The sequence below is a fragment of the Hirundo rustica genome, chromosome 11 (genome assembly GCF_015227805.2).
Source record: "Hirundo rustica isolate bHirRus1 chromosome 11, bHirRus1.pri.v3, whole genome shotgun sequence".
In the NCBI taxonomy this organism is placed as follows: domain Eukaryota; kingdom Metazoa; phylum Chordata; class Aves; order Passeriformes; family Hirundinidae; genus Hirundo; species Hirundo rustica.
The window spans coordinates 141,320-161,951 of NC_053460.1; the positions used below are offsets into that span (position 1 = coordinate 141,320).

The 20,632-nt window shown below is 39.9% G+C and overlaps 1 protein-coding gene across 1 annotated transcript in view; it reads right to left on the bottom strand.

The window, feature by feature from the left end:
* Window positions 1-20,632, bottom strand: part of AP1G1 (adaptor related protein complex 1 subunit gamma 1) — a 34,690-nt gene that overhangs the window by 13,313 nt on the left and 745 nt on the right. Inside the window, 9 exon segments of the mRNA XM_058422148.1 lie at window positions 605-660; window positions 1,074-1,172; window positions 1,417-1,497; window positions 2,358-2,453; window positions 4,624-4,700; window positions 5,548-5,644; window positions 6,827-6,968; window positions 9,119-9,243; window positions 13,520-13,723. Coding sequence (XP_058278131.1) covers window positions 605-660; window positions 1,074-1,172; window positions 1,417-1,497; window positions 2,358-2,453; window positions 4,624-4,700; window positions 5,548-5,644; window positions 6,827-6,968; window positions 9,119-9,243; window positions 13,520-13,723 — 977 coding nt within the window.

The following is a 20,632-nucleotide window of genomic DNA, read 5'->3' on the forward strand; positions in this document are numbered from 1 at the left end:
TAAATTGTAACATGCCTAACAACACTGCTGCCCAGACAAGCAACCACCCGTCCCAAGCATCTCTGCAGATCTTACACTCAAACTAGCATCAGCAAAAACTCCCAGGGCTAGAGTCTGAAACGCATATAATGATTTGTTATCCAACTGCTTAGAGATGGTATTCAGTGCTAGCATTTTCAGCAATTCCACATCCTGATTAATAGTGACCAGAGCAGAACTAAACTCCTTTGTTGCCACCAGCACACAATCAGAAAAATCCGCCTTTGCCTAAATTGTCAGATCCCCAATGCCAACTCTGATTTGAATACCACCACAGACCACTTGGGGCAAGATAGGAAAAAATGTGGTCCTGACTAAGAAATCACATGTTGAGAAACAGATCATACATTCCAACTTATCAACTAAGAAGGACAGGGCCACAGTTAAGATTTCCACCGAGAAAAGAATGCACCAAGAAAGAAGCAAGCTCAATAGCCACATTAACCCCAAGAGCACTGATCCCAACATGGTCTCCTGGAAAGCTTTACTTCAGCATCATCTCTGTGCAATTGCTTCTCATACATTTTAAATTGGGTGCTGTTAAAACACACTTTGTACAACTTACCTAATATTTTTGTCGTTGTTTAGTAAGAAACGGCCTAGGATGTTAATGGCTAAGACCTGCAGAAAAAGTTAGGGAAGATCAATGATCTAAAAGGGCTGCTGGTCATCTTCATCATTTCATGATGACTTCAAAAGCAACATGTCAAAACTAGCATTGCGGTTCTTAGCCAAAAAGAACCCTAGAAGCTGCCTAAGCAGAGGATATGCTAAAAGATGCATCACAGGCTCTCATTTGTACTCAGGACATGCACTCTGCAGGAGATTTTGCTTTTTACTTTTTGTTATTTTAAAAAAACCCGAACACCCTCCCTCCCCCAAAATGAGCACCCTTTCTGCAAAGGCTACAGAGTTATCTAGAGTCAGATGAAGAGATGTGTTATGGTGAAAAAACCTTGCTTCATGTCCTCTACACAAATTACTCTAAAACAATCCTAGGAAAAAAAACAAAGGCCATAGCAAAAGCAACTTACTCTCAGGCCACTCTCAGATTTTATATCCATAATAGTCAGCACAGTTTCATAGAGAATGGCATTTCCCACATTTTTACTTGTTTCTGTATTAGTGGCAACCTGGAGAAAGTAAACAAAATAACTTCAACGAATTTAAAGCAGATCCCCTTTGAGCTGTTCTGCAGAACAGGCAGTGAAAGTAACCAACCCTCACAAAACAACATCACACTTGTGAACCTGCATCTCTTTCAACAAAATTTCACTCAGCATGGCAAACAGCTGTATCCTCACCAGTGCTGCTGAACCCAAATTACTATGAAACCAAGAGAAAGTTTAAACCAATCATTAACTTTGCAGGCCTTACCTGTGCAAGTATATCATTCATTGCTTCACTAGAATCATCATCATTTCTCCCTAAAATTCTTAGTAACCGCAGGATTCGTACCTATTTGATAAAACAAAGCAAAGCAAAGCTTGGACAGCAGTGTTTGACATGGGGTCATAGTGGGAAAATAGCAAAACAAGCTGCTGATTGCCACTCTTAAGCAAAATGCTTATCCCAGGTAAGAGCTTTACCAACAAAAACAGGTTTCTGCTTTGCTTCTTTTCTTCCCCCTAGCCAGAACTTGTTACTTTGGTTTTTCTGAGTTTTTTAAAGCCTTTTGAATTTTCATAAAATGGAGTCAGATCTTTAGTTACTGTACAATATTATGAGCAGTTACTACCTTTTTCTCACAGATGTAACATAAACAAATCCTTTGTTTTTCATTCTCTGTCCTTTGTTTGCGTATTTCTAACCTGAAAACAATTGTAACTGACAGTTGGTCTAGCCACTGAGGCTGAGGGGTGTTTAACCCCAGAAGCCAATCTTTAGCCAGACCCACAAATGTATAAGAAGTAAGAAATAAACAAGGAGGCTCTCTCTCCGCCCTGACTCAGCCTTGAGCTGGCACGGAGGAACCTCTCTGCCCTGCGAAATTTCTCGTCTACGTGTGATTGCTTTGCGTGTCCAGGTAACAAGAACTGTTCAGAGTCCCCTTGCTACCAGGCACAGCCTTCCAAAACCAGTATGTGCTGCTGCTCTCTTTTGTCACATAACATGATAAAGCACTACAACTGCTAGTTAAACTAAGGCAGGTGTCTTTCACTAGGGCAGATGAACAGCATTTGCACAGTCAGCTCAAAGGAAGACCAAAAAAGCATTAAAATCAACACAGGTGTGGCAGGAACCACCTCATCACACCTAAGGCTCAAAATACGGTCCTAGAATTAAAGCTATCAGTCACTGTTTGCATCAGTTCTTACCTGCAAAAAGGGGTCACTGATCCCAGACACATCATGCTCTGGTGAATACCCAGACATGATAAGGTTCTTCAGAATACGAACTAATTGGGGAACAAGCTGTGAAGAAGAAAGTTGTCCTGTTAGGGTATTGTTGTTTCCCTGACCCCAGCTTTGAAGCTCAGGTCCAAGAACAAATCCTGTATTTGAAGCAAGTCAGTCCCTGGATTCTTCCACAAAGTTCAAACCTGCCACACCTATAGCTGATGCTGTATGAATACCTACAGCTTAGCCAAGACACAACTAGAAACAGTTAAGCTGGGACCAGAGCACCATATTGTATCTCTAAAGTAGTAAAGCTACATTTCGGGTATAGTGCAAGAAGAGAGCTAGCCTAGTTTCCTGGTCATCTCCTTTTGTTCCTATCTTTGCTCTTCAGAACTACAAACTCCTCTGAAAACATGCATTTCATAAAACACACAAACAAAATGAACCCTGAACTTTCTAATCTGCCTTAAAGAGGAAACCAAAGGGTGCTGCAGTATCTTCCTTACAGACACAGTAACAGACAAGCAGAGCATTCCTGGAACCCTTATTCATGTTTGCTTGCCTTCCACATGCATGTATTATCAGGACTGAGGGCAGAACAAAGGGAAACATTACAGCCATGGAGACCGGTTGAGAGCCACCGCCTCATCCTCTGGAGTACAAATTACACCCATGAAGACTATCAGCATTGCAGTTGGACTGGGTAGCTCTCTGCAACACAGAAAGCCTTTACAGCCTCTTACAGGCAGTTAACTAACTGTCCTGCTACCTTCTGGGAATCACCCAAAGTTGCCCCATGATTCAGACAAAACACAAAGCCCAGTTTGCAGTAAGAAGGCGGGCCCAGGTCCTACAACTTGCACAGGCACAAGAACAAAATAATCTGTAAAGTATTCCTCAAATGAGGGAAAGCTTGAGGAAAGCAGGCTGAAAGAAGGCCACACCCTGAGATTCAGGGTTGCCATGGATGTAGAGGTTTAGTGACAAGACCAGCACACAAAAAGCATTAGACAAGTACAGATGATCTAAGCATGTGGCATCAATCACAACTGTGTCATTCAGAGGCTCTGCCTCACATGGGACCAACATCTACAGATTCAAGGCAAACATGCATCATCTAGAAAAATTAACTCTTACCTTTTCATTCTAACTCAGCAGGATTCCAAACAGACAAAAGGGACAAAACAGACGAAGCAAGCATTAGGGACAGTTCAATGTTATACCATCCACAGCATAACAACAAGAAATAGCTAGAAAGAATGCACCAAGTAACAAAATTTTGTGGACTCAACGCTTCTCTCTTTTCCCACAGCTATCACGTTAACTGAGCAATTATTAGCAGTACCTGCAAAATGAACTTAATTTTTCCTGCTTTAACATTTACAATCAAGGCAAGGGAAGATGCACACCAAAATGCCAAGATGCACCAAAGGATGTACAGTTTTAAATCCCTAATGATACAGAAAAAAAATCAAGGAAGAAAGTAAACTGGGCATGCAAATAAACAAACACTTTTAAGACTTTTCAGAGCAGTAAATGGCCTGCTCTGTTCTGCCAGCTTTATTCAATTTCTCCTTCTTTGACCAAGAATTTAAAACGAAAATCAAGGCAAATTTCAGATGCCCTTCTAGCAGTAATCTTTCACATGGCAATAATACAGCAAATTATAGCAAACAACAAAGAAAGTCAGGAGGGTGATGGGAAGCAAACATTCCTAACCAGAGGAGGAAGAGTGACATTGACTCTCAAACCCTTAAGTTAAAATGGAAAATTGTGTAGCACAGCATGCACCAGGCATGAGGCATCTATACAAATAGAATTTAGATTGGTGTTTTTTAACTGAGTGTATGTAACCGTGTGGCTGTGGTTAAGGCATTCAGGTGTTGGTATAAGCTTCAGTTTTCCATCTTTGTCTCTATGTTAACTTCATTTGTGATTCCAGTGTGATTCTATGCAATTAGATACAAGGAGTGGGGGAAAACCTAAGGGACCATTAAAGACAACTTTAAATCTAACTCTAGGATGAGTTTTATAATGCATAATCTTAAGACCAATGTTTTGTAACTTAACCACTTGCTGAAGGGAATTAGGCCTAGATACACACAAAATTCCCACATTTAATGATTTAGAAAAAAAAATTAGCGAACAGACAGCATCGTTACATTCTTCACCCAAACAAATGTAATGACTTTACTAGAAGGCCATGAATATTAACTTTGCAATATTAGCAGTTCACACTTACCTTTCTAAAGTGTGCAAGCATGTCTGGGCTTCTCTCACACATCTCTGTGAGGAGGACAACTGATGTATGAAGAACACCTAAAGGAGAGGAAGGGGGGAAAGAAAAACATATCTTCATTTAACACCATTCCAGTGGCTCCAGACATTTGATAAAGGTCACAAGAAAACCACAGGTAATCATTAAAAAAATATTCTTGAATTCAACATATCATATCTACCACTACAGATATTTGTGCTTGCAGCTGTGTCCAAGGGAAAGCAGACAGCGATGTGCTCATGCCTTAAAGCTGCAATTTAGGGCCAAAGCAGGACATAAATTTGATTTGGTCTGCAGAAACTTGCATATTAAAGATAAAGTAATGGTCGTAGTTGGGCTACTGACCTCTAAGGTCTCTTCTAAATCCCATCATTCTATGATTCTATACAAACATAAGACTCCGGAAGGACAGTACGTGTTGACTGCACCTGTCAATGTCAAGTTCCTCACATTTCCTGATTTTCTCCTCTGATTTGGACTGCCTAGCTAACCTTATGTCACCTTCCTCAGGAGGCCTCAGAAATCCATTTAGAGACAGACTACACGACAAAATAAATCCAAAACTAAGAAGTCACTGCCTTAGAGCCACTTTTAGCAGTGTACAGGATAAAAACCAAACTTTCCCCATTTCACCCCTCTAAAGTGTATCAAAACACAGTGAAAGAGTTCCTTTTATCACATGTTCTCTTGACATGTCAAAGTCCTGTTGATTAGCAGTCATACACATCTCTCCTTCTAAATGACATTTGCATTCACTGTGTAGAAGTGGAAAAAAACAAATCATACAAATACACCTCTGAAGTTCCCTCCAAATGAAAGGCTTAGGTAGCAAATGCATTATCCTCTAGAAAAAGGCCTAGCCCTGCTATGTACAGTCTCAGCTATTACCGTGGTTCTTCTCATTCAGCAAGTTTTTGGTGGCTGGCAGGAACATCTCCATAAGTTCAGGCACCTTTCTGATGACATGAACAGCACACAGTGCTGCCTGGATAGGAAAAATGCTTCTGTTAGTACACACTGCAATGACAACAATACCTGTTTTGGGAATATCTAGTGTAGTGGGAGCTATAGCAATCTTCATGATAAACAAAAGTCTGCAAAGTTTATGGCACATTTTTCCACCTCTTTATTACAAGTGTTACTAAACAGCATTCCAGAAGAGAGTTCAATAAAGGGGAAGCACAAACTAATACTCCCCCTAGCAACAGTTCATTTTTACATTATTCACATTAATAAGTGCTATTATCTGCAAAGCAACTCTGTAACAGGGCTACTTCAGCCTGTCTTCCTCTTACTGGGAAGGAGATAACACATTGGAAACAAATAATTAAACTTACTGTCAAATTATGGCTTATTTACTTTCCCTCCTTTCCAAAAAATCAACTTCCTCCTCTAGGTGATGGGTGCTATGAGAAACAAAACTACACTTCCAGGGTTTTTTGAAAAAACACATGCCTATTTCTTCTAGGATGGAGAAGCAACAGGAGACACTTTTCCTTGCACCTGACTGAAAATCTAGCGCCTTTCCAGAACACAAGACCTCTTAGCCTTGTTTGCTCTCCAAACTCTCTCCAGATCCAGCACTAGACAAAGAAGTAACAATGCATCTCTACCTAAATCTTATTGCTTCACACTCTGACTAACACTTATCAATAAATAAATCTAAAAGAATGGGGGTGATCACCCTTTGGTGATGCTATGGCACACAATTATAAGTGTTTGTCCATTTCAGGACCTTAACCCCTTCTAGCTCTCATACTACTGTCACCATCATCAACAGAAGATATCAAATTGGTTCAAATTCTTCTGATACCACTTGCACCGTTCATAACCAGAGATTCTCTGGACTTATCTGAGAAGGTAAGTAAAACTGGTGACCAGAATTTTGAGGCTAAACATCCATGAGGGGGCAAGTGGTTTACACTACCACCAATAACATGAAGGGGGAAAGTACCAAAATAAAAGCAACTGCCTCGCCAATTGGAGCTTATCTTTTAGGAGGCTTATATACATTACTGCTATCAGACAGGGAGTTTTGAGCTATGTCTTGCACACTGGGAAATATGCCCTCAGTGTGACCTTAGCCATGTAGTATTCCAGATATCAGCAAGGTATTCAGTCTTGCCTTTTAATCCATAACAAAGTATTCAAAAGTTTCCTGAAGTACCTTCTTCCTAAGATAGGAATTGGAAGTTTTGAGGAGCTTTTCCACCTCTCCTGCAAGGTCTCTGCACATTTCTGAGGAGCCCATGCAGCCAAGAGTACAAAGTGCCAGCCCCTGCACATACTGCGTGCTGTGATTAAGGTCACTGTAAAGGAGAACAAAAAAAAAGTCAATCAGCATGCACACAGAGAAACTGAGCACACAAAAAAGGGCATCTATAGCTAGAGTCATATAACCAGCAACACATGGCCCAAAAGACCTTTCTGGATTCACAACTGTGTGGGAGCACGACTTGGGAGCACTAGAATCTTTGAGTGCATGCAACACAGAGTTTGCTACTAATCTACTTAGAATCCTCAATTAAACAGATAAAATACTTAGTTCAGCTATCAGGCTGACCTGTCAGGGTATCCAGGGATTGAGCTGAGAAGAGGGAAGACTATACAGAATTCCATTTAAATGGTTTATAGCTTTGGAACTTGCATGCAAAGTACAGACCTGCAGTGAACAACTATAGGCTGTCCCAGTTTAAAAGATGTCCTATAACAGGCTTAGCTTCTGCATTTACAAACCAAACAGTATAGAAAAATCTGTGTAAAAGTATCCTCTAGCCTGACCAAAAATTACAAATCCCACCACTCACACACCTTGAAAATAATCCACACAAGAATTCTGTTTAGCAATTTTTCCTATTCATATGTCTAAGGAAGCTGTGAAAAGTAGTCACTAAACTACCTCCCAATAGGAGATGCTATTCATGAGGCTAGCTACCAATATCACACTAAGCACAGGACGACATAGCTTCTACATGGCAATCCCAACAGCCTTCAAAATTGACTTCTACACCAGTTTTCCATCTGTGTTTGGTACTACGGTTGCCACAGCACCCAGGAATCAATGCTGAAAAAAGTAAAAATATAGCTCTAGTTTGGGAGGCAAGGGGAGCTAGGGAATGCAAAATGGAAGAGCCAGGGAAAGAAGTGGTTCCTAACCAAACACGCAAGAGGTGCAGAATGGAAAGACAGTATTCTGGTTGTAATATGAAGCAGTTATGGCAACGTGCAGATGAATGAGCAGGTAGCACATGCTACTAAATAGGTTGTTTTTTTGTTTTCTTCCTTCAACATTTTTAGGCAAGTATATAAAGCTGTGTGTATCACAAGGACATGCTTCAAGAGGTTGCTTTCCTTTTTGTCGCAAAAATCTGGATCTTGCTACGAAACAGTGAAAAAAAAAAAGCCATAAATAAATCCCTTAACGTCTAGATAAAAGCAAGATACAATGGCAGATATAGAAGCCAAAGAAGAAAGCAATATATAACCCAGGAGATGGTGGGAAGCTCTCCACCATTTCTGCTCAGTTTCCATCTGACCCATTTCCAGTTCAAACTCACTACACCCTTACCAAATTCATTATAACATAAAAAAATCAAAATATGTGTTAACCTGCAGCCAGGTTCTAATGGAAGCACCTCACAGCTACGGCATTTCAATGAAAGATCTTTAAACAAAAATCTCATCTCTTAGATCCAAATCTCATCTCTAGGTCCAAAGTTAGCAGATTCTCAGGCCCACAGTTTTTTTCAAGTTTCTTTCAAAGCACTTTGAGGCCACAGTCTAATTCAAGATCAATACTTTACTTGCTAATATCTGAAAAGCTTATGTGCTAACAGTACATAATAATAAAAACAGGTACACCACACACAACCTTTGGGTAGGTCAATCAGAACCCAGCTGTTCCATACCTGCTCCAATCTATCTTGAAAAGAAAGCACACACATTGTCACCCACTAAACAATGATGTAAAAAAGTCCCACTTTAACATCGCTTTGCTGAGAGAAGTATTAAAAAATTAGTAATTCCCATCTCTTCTTGTCTGATTTCAGCAAAATGACAGCACATCCCAAGCTGCTGCTTTACTTCCAATAAAAAACATTCACCAGGACCATTAGATCTTAAAAAGAAAGCAAGATACACAGCCTTGTTCCTTGGCAACTCCAGAGCTTGTCAGCAAAAGCCAACAAACACATACAGGACATGTGCTGCTTGCTACGTATGCTTCTTCAAAACCAATGCAATTTTATATTCTCTTCCCACTAAAGAAGCTAGACAGGATGGCTCAGTACAGAGCACTACTACAACAGTCTTATTATGGTCAACAGCATACGACAATTTCAAGATACCAGTGTTCTAACACAAGGGAAAACCCTAAAGTACTTTAAGTATCACTGTCAGAAGGATACTTTCTGATACTGAAACCTCAAAGCATGGTTTGATGGAGAGGTGGTACCCTTACTTCTTGATGCAATTGGTCATAAGAAGATGAACATCCTGTCTCTCATCCAGCAGCAACATGGCACCTAAATACCCAATGCGCTTGTCTGTGAATTTCTGAGATGCAATAAGCTTGAGGCACTCCAACTGGAAAAAAAAAAAAAAAAAAAAGGAAAAAAAGGAAAAAAAAGAAGAAAAAAAGGACATAATTAGCTTGAAACTACTTCTTAGCTAGAGAAGAAACAGTTTGAATTTTGATGCGTAGTAATGTATGTATCTCAGAATGCACTTTCAAAGGTGTATTTGGTTCCCATTTTGGTGATGTGGAAAACCAAGAACGGTTAAATGACCTGCCCAAAGTTCCAACAAAGCTAGCAGGAAGGTCATTAGCAGCTCTGGCGCCTTGAATTGGCCAGACACTGTTGTTGGTCTTCCATGACCTCAGATATACCAGATATGTGGGGTAATGTCAGATCACAAAAGTAAATGATAACACATTGATAGAGATGAAAGATACATCACTATACACAAAATAGTAAAGATCTGGAAATCTAGATGATGTGTCATGTTTGATACTCACATGAAATTTTTAACTAGATGTAAAAGGTTCCATTTATCTACTAGGAAGAGGATCAGTGCTCTGTAAGCTGATGAAACAAGGACATGTAGTGATAGGACAAGGGGTAATGATTCCAAATGGTAAAAGGGGCAGGTTTAGGTCAGATATTAGGAGGAAATTCTTGCCTGTGAGCATGGTGAGGCTCTGGCAGAGGTTGCCCAGTGAAGTTCTGGCTGCCCCATCCCCAAAAGTATTGAAGGCCAGGCTGGACTGGGCTTGGAGCAACCTGGACTAGCAGGTGTCCTTGCCCATGGCAGCTGGAACTAGATGACCTTTCAACTCAAATCATTCTAGGATTCTATAACTCTAGCCCCAGGTTTTGTTTATTATTATGATCATCTTTAACTAACTTGCTAGCTAGGTAAAATGTAGATTGTCAGAGGTAGTTACGTTTCTGCACTTCTCTGTAATCTCTGGAACACCTGAAGTTTACTAAAATAATTTGCATTCCAGCCACTATAAGTTTCCCTTTTCCCCTGTAGAAATGCCAACTGTGATCAACATCACAGAAGAGATTTCCAAGACAACATACATAGCTTCCACCGGCACTATGCTAATTTAAAATTTAATTGCTATCTCATATTTACATCCGACACTTTTAAAATGAAAAACAAAAACCACAGAGATATTCTGACATTCCTATACACCAAAATAGTTTTCTGTAACAGACAACTAAACAACTATAATCTATGTCTATTTTCCTGACAGGAAAGTAGAGATCTATCCCTCACAATTTCTGTAAGTCTGCTTTACAAACTAGCTGGGGCAGCAAGTAACCATACACAATAGGTTTGAGGAGGGGTCAGACAGAGTTGGCAAAAGATCCATGGCAAAGGGGGCGTGCACATGCAAAGACACGAGGTGTCAGGAAAAGGGATTCATGGCCCCAGCTAGACAGAAGCCTGAACAGGGCAACAGACACATGTGAGATGCAAGAAACACACACATCATGAGACTGAAGTTGCACAGTGCATCGGTAAGAAAATTAAAGTTGAAGTGCCAGAGACAGAAAGTGCTAGGACCTAGTCCCAGTCCTGCAAGCTCTCATGACTACATGGCATTAGAACACACACTCAACTGTTCGCGTTGATGTCACATGTGAAAGCCCAGCTAGGGCAAGGATTACAAATTGGGAAGAAAAGGCTTGAAAGAAATTGATTTCAGTCTGCAAGGTTAGAAAGGGATGAAAACTTTGAATAAACACCTCTGAACAATAAGACCAGTCCTCTGCAAAGAGGAATTTGCACAAATGCCCAAGATCAGCCAAAGATGATGTACAGAGCACTAGATATCAAGCTCTCATGTTTCCAGTGCTTTTCCAGGAAGAGGAAAACACCTCTGAAACAACCTTCTTTCCTGGGCTTACAAGATACTTACACAATCCTCTGCAAAAATGCAACTTAAAATTGACGACATCTAAGCTACAGGGTAAGAGCCAACGAAGACAGAAGATGAATGACTGAGGAAGAGCATAAGGAAACTGATGACTGCAACAGACACTTTAAGATACATTTCTAGTACTTTTGAATTTAAAAGGAATTAGTGAAATTTACCCCATGAAAGGCTGATGAGTTCTTGTTTCACTTGCCTATAAATACACGCAAAACTAGATTCATGCATAGCAGTACTAAGAAACATGATCAGCTGAAGCTGTTACTAGGTGTAATTAGTGGGAAAAAATCTTGATCCTGTTAAATCCATTTCATTCAAAGGAACAATTAAAATCTGCTACATCACTACTGTAACAGATACTACTGGCATGTAGCCAGACTACAACTGACCCAACTTTTATTGACATTGCCACTCTTCCAACTGGAATTTTTTTCAAATAGAAACAATGACAGTAATAAAGTTATTTTAACATTTGTCCAGGCTGTCTGACGACTTCTGAACTTGCACAAACGGCCTTTTGCACGTGCTCAGCAGACAGCATGCCATCCAGTGCATATCAGCTAAATATGGCGCTCATTCTTATACTTGTGTACAAGATATCCCAGGTCAAAGCTGAGGAGCCCTGGTTTGGACAGAAGTAGATCAACCACTCACTCCTGATTACCCACACTGTTAGCTGCAGTCTGCTTACAGCTTTAAGAGAGACTGTAACAGCACTCGTGGCTCTTCTGTTTTTCAGCAAAACATCTTCTCTGCATATCTATCCTGCCACTCCCAGAAGCTTACTGTCTACAATGCAGGACTACCTCTGCAAGACTGCACTGCTGGAACAGCCTGTGTCCTCAACAGGTCCCGCTTACACAAACTATAGTCCTATAGAACAGCAGCATCTTGAAAGGTTCCTTCCAGAGGTAACTGTGAAGGACATGCAAAGGTCTCCACTCACTTGGAGAATACTTTTCAGCATTGGGCCCTACGCCCTCCTGACAATGCCCTGATAAATTACAAGAGAATCAAGGACATTGAATGAAGTACACCCTGCTCCCCAAGTAGTCAGAATAGATTCTGCTTTTTGAGATGTAGCAAGCCTGGCAAATAATGGATACTGAACAATCTGCTTTAGCCTTCTTTCACTAACAGTGAATTTACAATTAGTAACCAAACCAGAAACTGGAAACTTCGGCTTTAGTTAGTAATGGTAAAATAGTAAATTTAGTTAGTAATGGAAAATTAAAATATTAAATTAAATTGTAAATTACAATCTTCCTTATATGGTATTAAATACTTGAGTAACAAGGTATAATGAAATTTAAATAAAGATCTTAACACAGGCCAAACACTGAATCTCTAGATGACACCTATCTGTAACGCTTTTCATTATTCTTAAGGCTCCAAGATCCTTAGCCTTAATTTTTGTGACAGGAAGTTTCTTTCCTGGACCAGGAAGCCAGGCTATGAAAAGTGTTAAGAACAGAGTAATACACAAATTCACCTGCTCTTCTTCAAAAACTCCTTACCCTGAGAGAAGAATTCAGTAATATGGAAGTACGATGAGGCACTCCATGTGCTATAGCAGAGCCTGAACTCAGTAATCCTAACCCTATCTGCAACTTGATTTCATTGGTTTGAGCTCTTCGTTTCAGTGAAGACACACTAAGATTGGTAAATCCAACCACAAATAGATAGACACACAAGACATGAAGCTACTTGAAGGGATACAACAAATTGACTAATTTAAGCTTTACTGAAGACCTAGATTAGATTACTATTAACAGGGCACTTACTGACTTCTAAGGAAAACTGACTATGGCCCAAAGACTAAGCAAGGTTCACTTGAGGGACACCTTGTAGATCAAGAGCTTCCATCTTCCTGTCTCCCTTTCCTAAAATTTCTGTCAAAAACAGCACATCAAAAATAAGCCAAGAGATGGCAAACTCACACCTCTATTCTGCATGTCACCTCACTAAGATGGGGATAAAGAATACCACTTCTGATTGCCAGGAACAGACCAGATCTTTTCTGTCTCAAATACATTGTTTTATAAGAAAAAGGGTATAGAACCGCCTTTGAAGTATGTGGTATTTTTCAGAGACAGAACTCCAAAGTGCTATTTTGATCCAACCTAAAAATATCCCTATGTCTTGGACTGTGGTTTAAGCACTACTGCTCTACAGAAACATGGATGGTGAGGAGGAGACAGTATGGGAAAAGCAGACTAACACTGAGTTTCAAAATAAAATACGTAAGCCCCCAAACAGCGAATCTCACTAAGTCTAAACTAACTAACATAGGTTCAGAACATATGTGAAAAGAGACCTCAAAACATCCTGAAGGACAGCAGAACTGCACCTAGGAATGCTCTGAACAAGTCAAAGTGCCCAAAACACAGAAGACACTAAATTTTAACCTACCTGTCCAAAATGTGCAGGATATCCCAGCATGTGCATATACAGCAGTTTTGCCACATTTCTGCATCGGTATGTGTTATCTTCCTCTCGGAAGGATGACCGGATAGCAGCACATTCTTTTTGGATCATCTCACGCTCCTCTGCCTGGGTTCTTGCTGTCCGGATGGTCCGGATCAACTCCCGCAGTCTGATGGGGGCTGGCATCCTCTGAGAGAAGAAAGAAGTCTGTAAAACGTCTACTGTCTCTAAAGGTTTCATAATGGTCTCACACTTCTGCGTATTTTTTTCTTTCTTACCGTACAATTATGCAAGTAAAAGAATGAAGAAAAGGTAGGCTACTTCAGTAGAATGGTTAAGAGTTAAACTGAGAACCCGAGGACTTCACTGTACCTCATACCTGCTCTTCTAAAACATTAGAAATGGGATTACTCCAATTTGAGCCAGCTGTCAAATGAACGTAACATGACTCCCCACCTGAAACAGGCAGAAAGAGCACTTTGCAAGGTACTCTCATATCATCTGCCTCTCTCCAGAAAAGCCAGGCTCCAAAGAGAACTGACGCCAGAATCATGACGACTTGGGACAGAAATCCTCTACAAAACTCAACTCTGTTTAATAACTTGCAAAAGATTTCATCTGAGTGCTTCGGATGGCCATGCTTCAAAAATCCTGCTAACTTGTGCTCTACACACTTCCTTCTTTCCTCTACAGTCTATAGGCAATAATTTCATAACCACTAAGATCATTCATGTGCAGGCTCACACTGAAAAAGGCGAGTCCAGTCCTTCCACTGCATTCACACTAGCATTCCAGGGACAGTGCACCACCCACCTGCACATGCAAAAAACAGCTTGCCCCCTTCTTCCCAAAAGCAGTCCCCAGACACATCAGTCTGGTTTGTGCAAAGACAGGCAGCAGTGAGAACCTGCAGCTTTGAGAGACCTCAGATGGAGTGGAAAAGAGGTGAAAGGTTCACTACAGCAGGAATCCACACTTACGCTATGGCTCTGCACCCTAGTTAAGCTCATTACAATGCTGCAGTTCCTGAGAAGACAGTAGCTATTACAATCATGACAAACTCATTTATTTTAAAGGAAGTGCTCTTTACAAAGTTTTTGAAACACTAATACATAACCTACAAACAGAGGTTTGCCAAAAAATTGTTTTGATACCACATGTTGTTTTGTTCCCATGCTATATCTGAAGGTTTATAAATTGCTGAACATGGTATCTGCAGCCTGTGACTTGTACAAGCTCATTCCTTTCCTTGCCAGTGGACCAAAAACTTTCTGTAGGTATGCCCATGGAAGGCTTCAGCATCTTAAGCTTGGTCTTGGACAACAGAAAATAAAAGGAAAGACTGCCTAAACAGATCTATTCAATGGAAAAACAGAATTCAACGACATTATTATATATGTGAAGTACAGCTTTTTATGAATACTTTTTTCTCATCCTTCTCTGGTGTTTAGGCAGGACTTCCCATCTCACCGAGAAGGCAGGTACAATGACAACAAACTGAAGATCTAGCTGGAATTCACCTGAACATCATTCAGATACTGAATAAAGTTAATAGTCAGTATTTACAAATGCCCTTGCATAAAAAAAGAATTAGCAAGGCACACTGTAAAAGATACTTTTTCCTTCTCACTTCACAACCACAGGAAAGCAAGCAGAGCCAATATTTTGGAAAGCAAAGAATTGATGAAAAAGACTCAAGAACCAATTTTTGAGGCTTCCTGCTGTTCTCGCTTGTGTAACAACTAACACAGTTACACAGGGTCTAACCTGAAGGACTGACTAAAAGCAACTGTACTTCACACACGCTTCCTACCTGATGAGAACAGAACAATTCAGAACTGCTCTGACGGTGGACAACATCACGGACAAAAGACAGAGCTGTGATTTATTTTCCAATATTTAGAACTTCTATCCTTCTGCTGCAAATACATACTTTTTTTTAGTCAGTATCAAATAATTCACCTTTTCTTTTAATATACCTTTGAATCCATCCCATAAAAAAGGTTTTGCACCCATCCATGTAAAATAATGTTTTCCCCTCACAAATCACTTCACACGTTTATCCTTGAACCTTGAGCTCTTCTTGTGTACACTCTTTCAGTATTTCAATACGATTCCTATGCAATGTAGCACATTGTGTTTTCTTCCCCTCCTTCAGAAAGTGTTCTCTTAATATGAAAAATTCTTGCATCGAGTACCTGTTCCTTGCCTTCAGGGACTTTAGAATTCTTCTGCATGCTAATACATTGGAAATCCCATCACAGTTTTGAGTTTTAGACATGTAAGCATAAGCAGGAGTTACTGAAGATGAGAAGAAACTCTGGACATGAGAACACTTAAATTCAGAAACATTACAGAAGAGTTAACATTTACCTAGTCTCAGCAATTCCAAAGCCTATGATAATGACAACAGACCTTTAATGCAGCAATGGGGGGGACAACTATATCATCCAGCAACAGGAGACAGTGGAGCGTCACTTTATCTGGTGCCCAAGTGCTACTTAGAACTTCCTCCAAAGTAGCAAATCTTGTTCAGGATTAGTTAACATTTTTCACCAGTACAGACACATCCTTTTATTCTTTGCACATCAACATAAACGACAAAGCAGTCCGTAGAAGTTGCTACTGATTTGCACCTTGTGTTTAAAACAGGAGTTTCCTTCAGCCATTCCTTCAGCTAACTACAAGCTCCAGAAATCGAGAATGATCTCTGAAGACTTGAAGAGCCTACTAGTTAAGAGTTACAACACCTGGTAGGGTTGCACACAGAATTCTTCAACCTTATCAGATCTGTTTCCCTCCTCATTTCAAAAGCCTTGCTCCTTAGAAGAACTTACTATCAAGATCAAAACTTCTCAGAGAGTCAGAGACCTAATTCAGATTAGCTCAAGTTGTATAGGTGGCTAGTGCTCAAGTTCCTTAGAAAACAATTCCAGCTTCTCTACTGCAATACAGAGACTAGGAAAGGTGTCGCCTCAGTGATTCTCCTCCCTCTGCTATTCAGGAATCCTACTCCTGAACTAATAAAAAGGCATTATCTCTCTTTGTGTAACTCATTCCTACTACCCAAAAGTGAAAAAAAAAAAAAAACAACAAAACAACACACACACACACAAAAAAAAAAAAAAAAAAAAAACCAACAACAACAACAAAAAAAAACACCAACCCCCCCCCCCCCCCGCAAAAAAAAAACCCACCAAAAATCTTCATGTATTAGAACAATTAGTTTTCATTTAAATTGTACTGATAAATCACTATTTTCTCCTCTTTTATGGTCTGTTACTAGTCAAGCTTGTCACTTTGAAAGTTAAAGATTTTGTTCAACAGGCCATTGCACCAAAACAATATGTGAGTATAGAACTTTACCAGAAGTCTCTCTTAGAATACAGTCACATTCAAATATGATGGGTCACCTTTTATATTTAAACACACACCTAATATTACCAAAACCCACCTTGAAAATGCTCAAGTGCTTCAGTCAAGCTCTATTCCTCTATCAGGAATTGCAGAGTAAAGAAAAAGGATAGTTCTTAAATGCTGAGTTGAGAACATATCCTCTGGAAACTATTCAGAAATGTTAGCATATGCCCAAAATATCTAATGTGTCTCTAAGACAATAAAACTTTAAAAATTAACCGTTGTTTTACAACTTTTTTAGGACAAGTTATCAGACATTTAACATTTTAACATTCCATTATTATTTAGCCTTGAATTCTGGAAACATTAAGACATAAAGACCATCAAAATTAAGGAAATTAATCACAGAAGAGGTCTACTGTTTGGGGAAATGATCTGAATTTTCAGTTGTGGTGATATACACACCAAGTTACAGATTTCCGGTAAATAGCATTTCTGAACTTAGTTCTGTCTAGAAAACACCCAAGCCTGAAGCAGCATACATTTCAAACACATCTAAAATACGTAACTCCAGTTGCTCCACCCTAACATGTGTAAGCAATCACACTCCTCAATTTTTGGGAAGTTACACAACTAAAGCCAGATCCAGCTCCCAGCTGAAATCAATAGTAGAACTTCCCTCCTTGCCTAGGCAAAACTGAATCCAACCTAGTACACACAAGAGCTGAGGATCTATCCAGACTCCATTAAAGGAATAATTGCAGTGTTGAGACCCAACACTCATGGTCTCACTAGACTATCAGTAGGCTTCCCACTTCCATCAGGCACTTAAAAAGAAAAATATATCAGCAGTAAAACCAGAAACATACTCTCCAAGTAGAGATGAGGGTATCAACAAATGCAGAGATGTTGCCATATGGTCTAGTATTATCAATATTTATACAGATAACAGTAAATATTAAATTACTGTAACTATTCATACAATAAACACCAAAGCAAGGAGCACCATCATCATCAAGAAGGGGTAAGGCAACACAAGGTGAGAGAAAGAGCAACCTACCATGTAACACGCTAAGTAGGACAATCTCCCATGAGGAAAAAGCTATTGAATGCAATAGAGAAACTAGAAAGTAATATTGGAAAATCAGAAAGCAATTTAAGTCAGCAGGGGGCTTCAAAATGCATTCTCATAAAAAAAGGCATCAGAGTAACACTTTGCTTTATGCAGAGACAGCTGGAGGAGAGCGGGGAAGGTCAAATAAGGAAAAGAGCACCCCAAAACAAGAGCTAAAAAATAGTCTTGGAAGAAGAGATGGTCCCACTTCCAGTTACATTGAAAAAAACCCCTACCAACAAGAAATGCAGCACAACAGTATTCAAGAAGCAGGCTCAGTGCTGCTAAGAGCTGAGAGGAAGAGAAGAGGCAGGACAGAGACTGAGGACATTGCACAGATCCCACCCAATCCCACTGCCAAACAACTGCAGATCCCTTCCCACTCCCTGCTGACTGAGGCACGGTCCCACAGCACAAGTCAGCACATCAGATGATGTATCCCATTCCTGCACAACTATGCACATACACCAAACCCAGCAACTCCTGAACTGCCTTCAAAAGACACACCGAGCTCCCAATTAGTGAAAACATTAACCTCAACAACTGCTGAAAAAGAAAGTAAATATTTCCTTTTTTTTTTAAGCTAAAAAATGTAGGAAGAAGAATTAGCATAGTTATATAGCTGATCACCAAGACGGATACAAGCAGAATTCCAGATTTTCTCGCCTCTGTTTCAATACTTCAATCACAACTGACCTACATTATCTTTGTACTTATTACCTGCTTCTAATTTCCTCACTAATCTATGAGGTAATCTGGCTATTTTACTTCCTGTTCAACTTTCCTGCAGAGTTAAACTTTAAATTAAAAAAAAAAAAGCCACTACTTTGTCACAAAAAACCCCCACACCCTTCTTTGTACTACCTAATGCCAGATGAAACATTTTTACATCCACATTTTTACATCCATTAATATGAACTTTAGAATAGGCCATGTAACTTCAGCTATGGCCTAGGAAGCTCTAATCTTTGATTTTACCTGTAGCATTTCTGCCAAACAGTAGATACAGGTTGCACTAATACCTGTGGTAGGTATCAGCAGATTCACTTATACTCACATTACTATAGCTCTGTTTTGTTGAGTTACAGCCTCATCATATATTTACTTATTAACTCCAAAACTCTCCTCCAGTAAGGTAATGCTCCTACCAAGGCAGAACAGACCCTTTTCCCCAGAGAACAGATGAGTATCATTTAGAACAAATTAGCATCACCTGCATTCAGAAGAAGCTAAAAATGCAGTAAGATCAAACAACCCATCCCCTGAAGTTATACAGGGCCAGCTCACAAAAATATTTACACTGGAGAGGCACAAGCAGCTTTACTGAGTGCCATCACATTTAGCAGCAGTAAAGATTTGCGCGAGCCCTCACACTTGGAAAGATGACATTCCAAACCTGAACTGCAATAACGAGGGTGGGCTGTGTGTGCGTGAGAACAGCCAGCTTGGACTCCTGTGCCACTGTCCACAAACTTCTCACACCATGGCCTGACACTCACTAATCTCATTGTACAGTGATGTCACTGCAAAATGCTGTACACAAAAGAGCTACCAAGAATCAGAACATTTCTGTTATCCCTTAACCTTTCACAGGACACTACAAAGGTAGTACAGGATCTTTCCATCTCAACCATGCCACCTTCAGGAGAGAAGAGGAGTGAATCTTACACACCGGAAACACAAAAGCTGGATCCCTTCACAAAACAATTACCCAAGACTTACTTTTCTCTTCTCAAGAAACAGGAATTTAAATACCTTTCCTCTCCTTCTCCCAGCATAGAAGAATGGAAGGGTTCCACACCAAACTCCTCAGAAAAAAACCCACAAAATCTCCTACCTTCATTCAGCTCTCAAGTGCCCAAAAAGTTTTCAAATCCTGTTCCAAACACCAGAAAGCACACAAGCAAACAAAAGAAAGAATTTGGCAACAGAATGTGATATGCAAACAAAGGAAAAAATACAAAGTGTAGTTTGAAAGAGTGGTAGCAGGGAAACAGGTACGAACAGCTGTTATGCTCTATCACACAGAAATGAATCACAAAACAAAAAAACCAAAACAAAACAAAAAAAAAACCCCAAAACAAACAAACAAACAAAAGGAAAATTAAAAAGCACAAATTTCTCTGCTATTTTAAATGTAGGATACTAGGAGCATCCCTAAAGGATTTACAGGGGAAAACACACATATATTTTACTCTTTAAACCACTATGGACCAAACACCTTTTGGCCACACATGTGACATTGTTATCCTTTCAAAGATGTTCCACTAGGTTTCTATGCTGTCCCGTTAATATTTCAAGCATCAGAAACTGAAATCTGTTACTCAGCATTTTTACACATCACTTTCAATTTAATAAAACACACACCTGTTCCATTTGTTACCTATGAAATCAAGGTCTACTACAAAATTAATTACAATTTCTCTTATAGCTCGTGCGAGAACTCAACCAGCCTTGATGAAGGGACTCGAAGCGCCCTTACAGACCAGCCGTCAGACAGCAGCTAACTGCAAATACTTTAGCTAGACCGCACATCTGTTTCCATTAAAACTCATGAACAGTAAGTACTGCAGACGCTGTAATACTCGAGCGCTTGTGCCGCCTAGGCAATAATACACCGAAGAAAG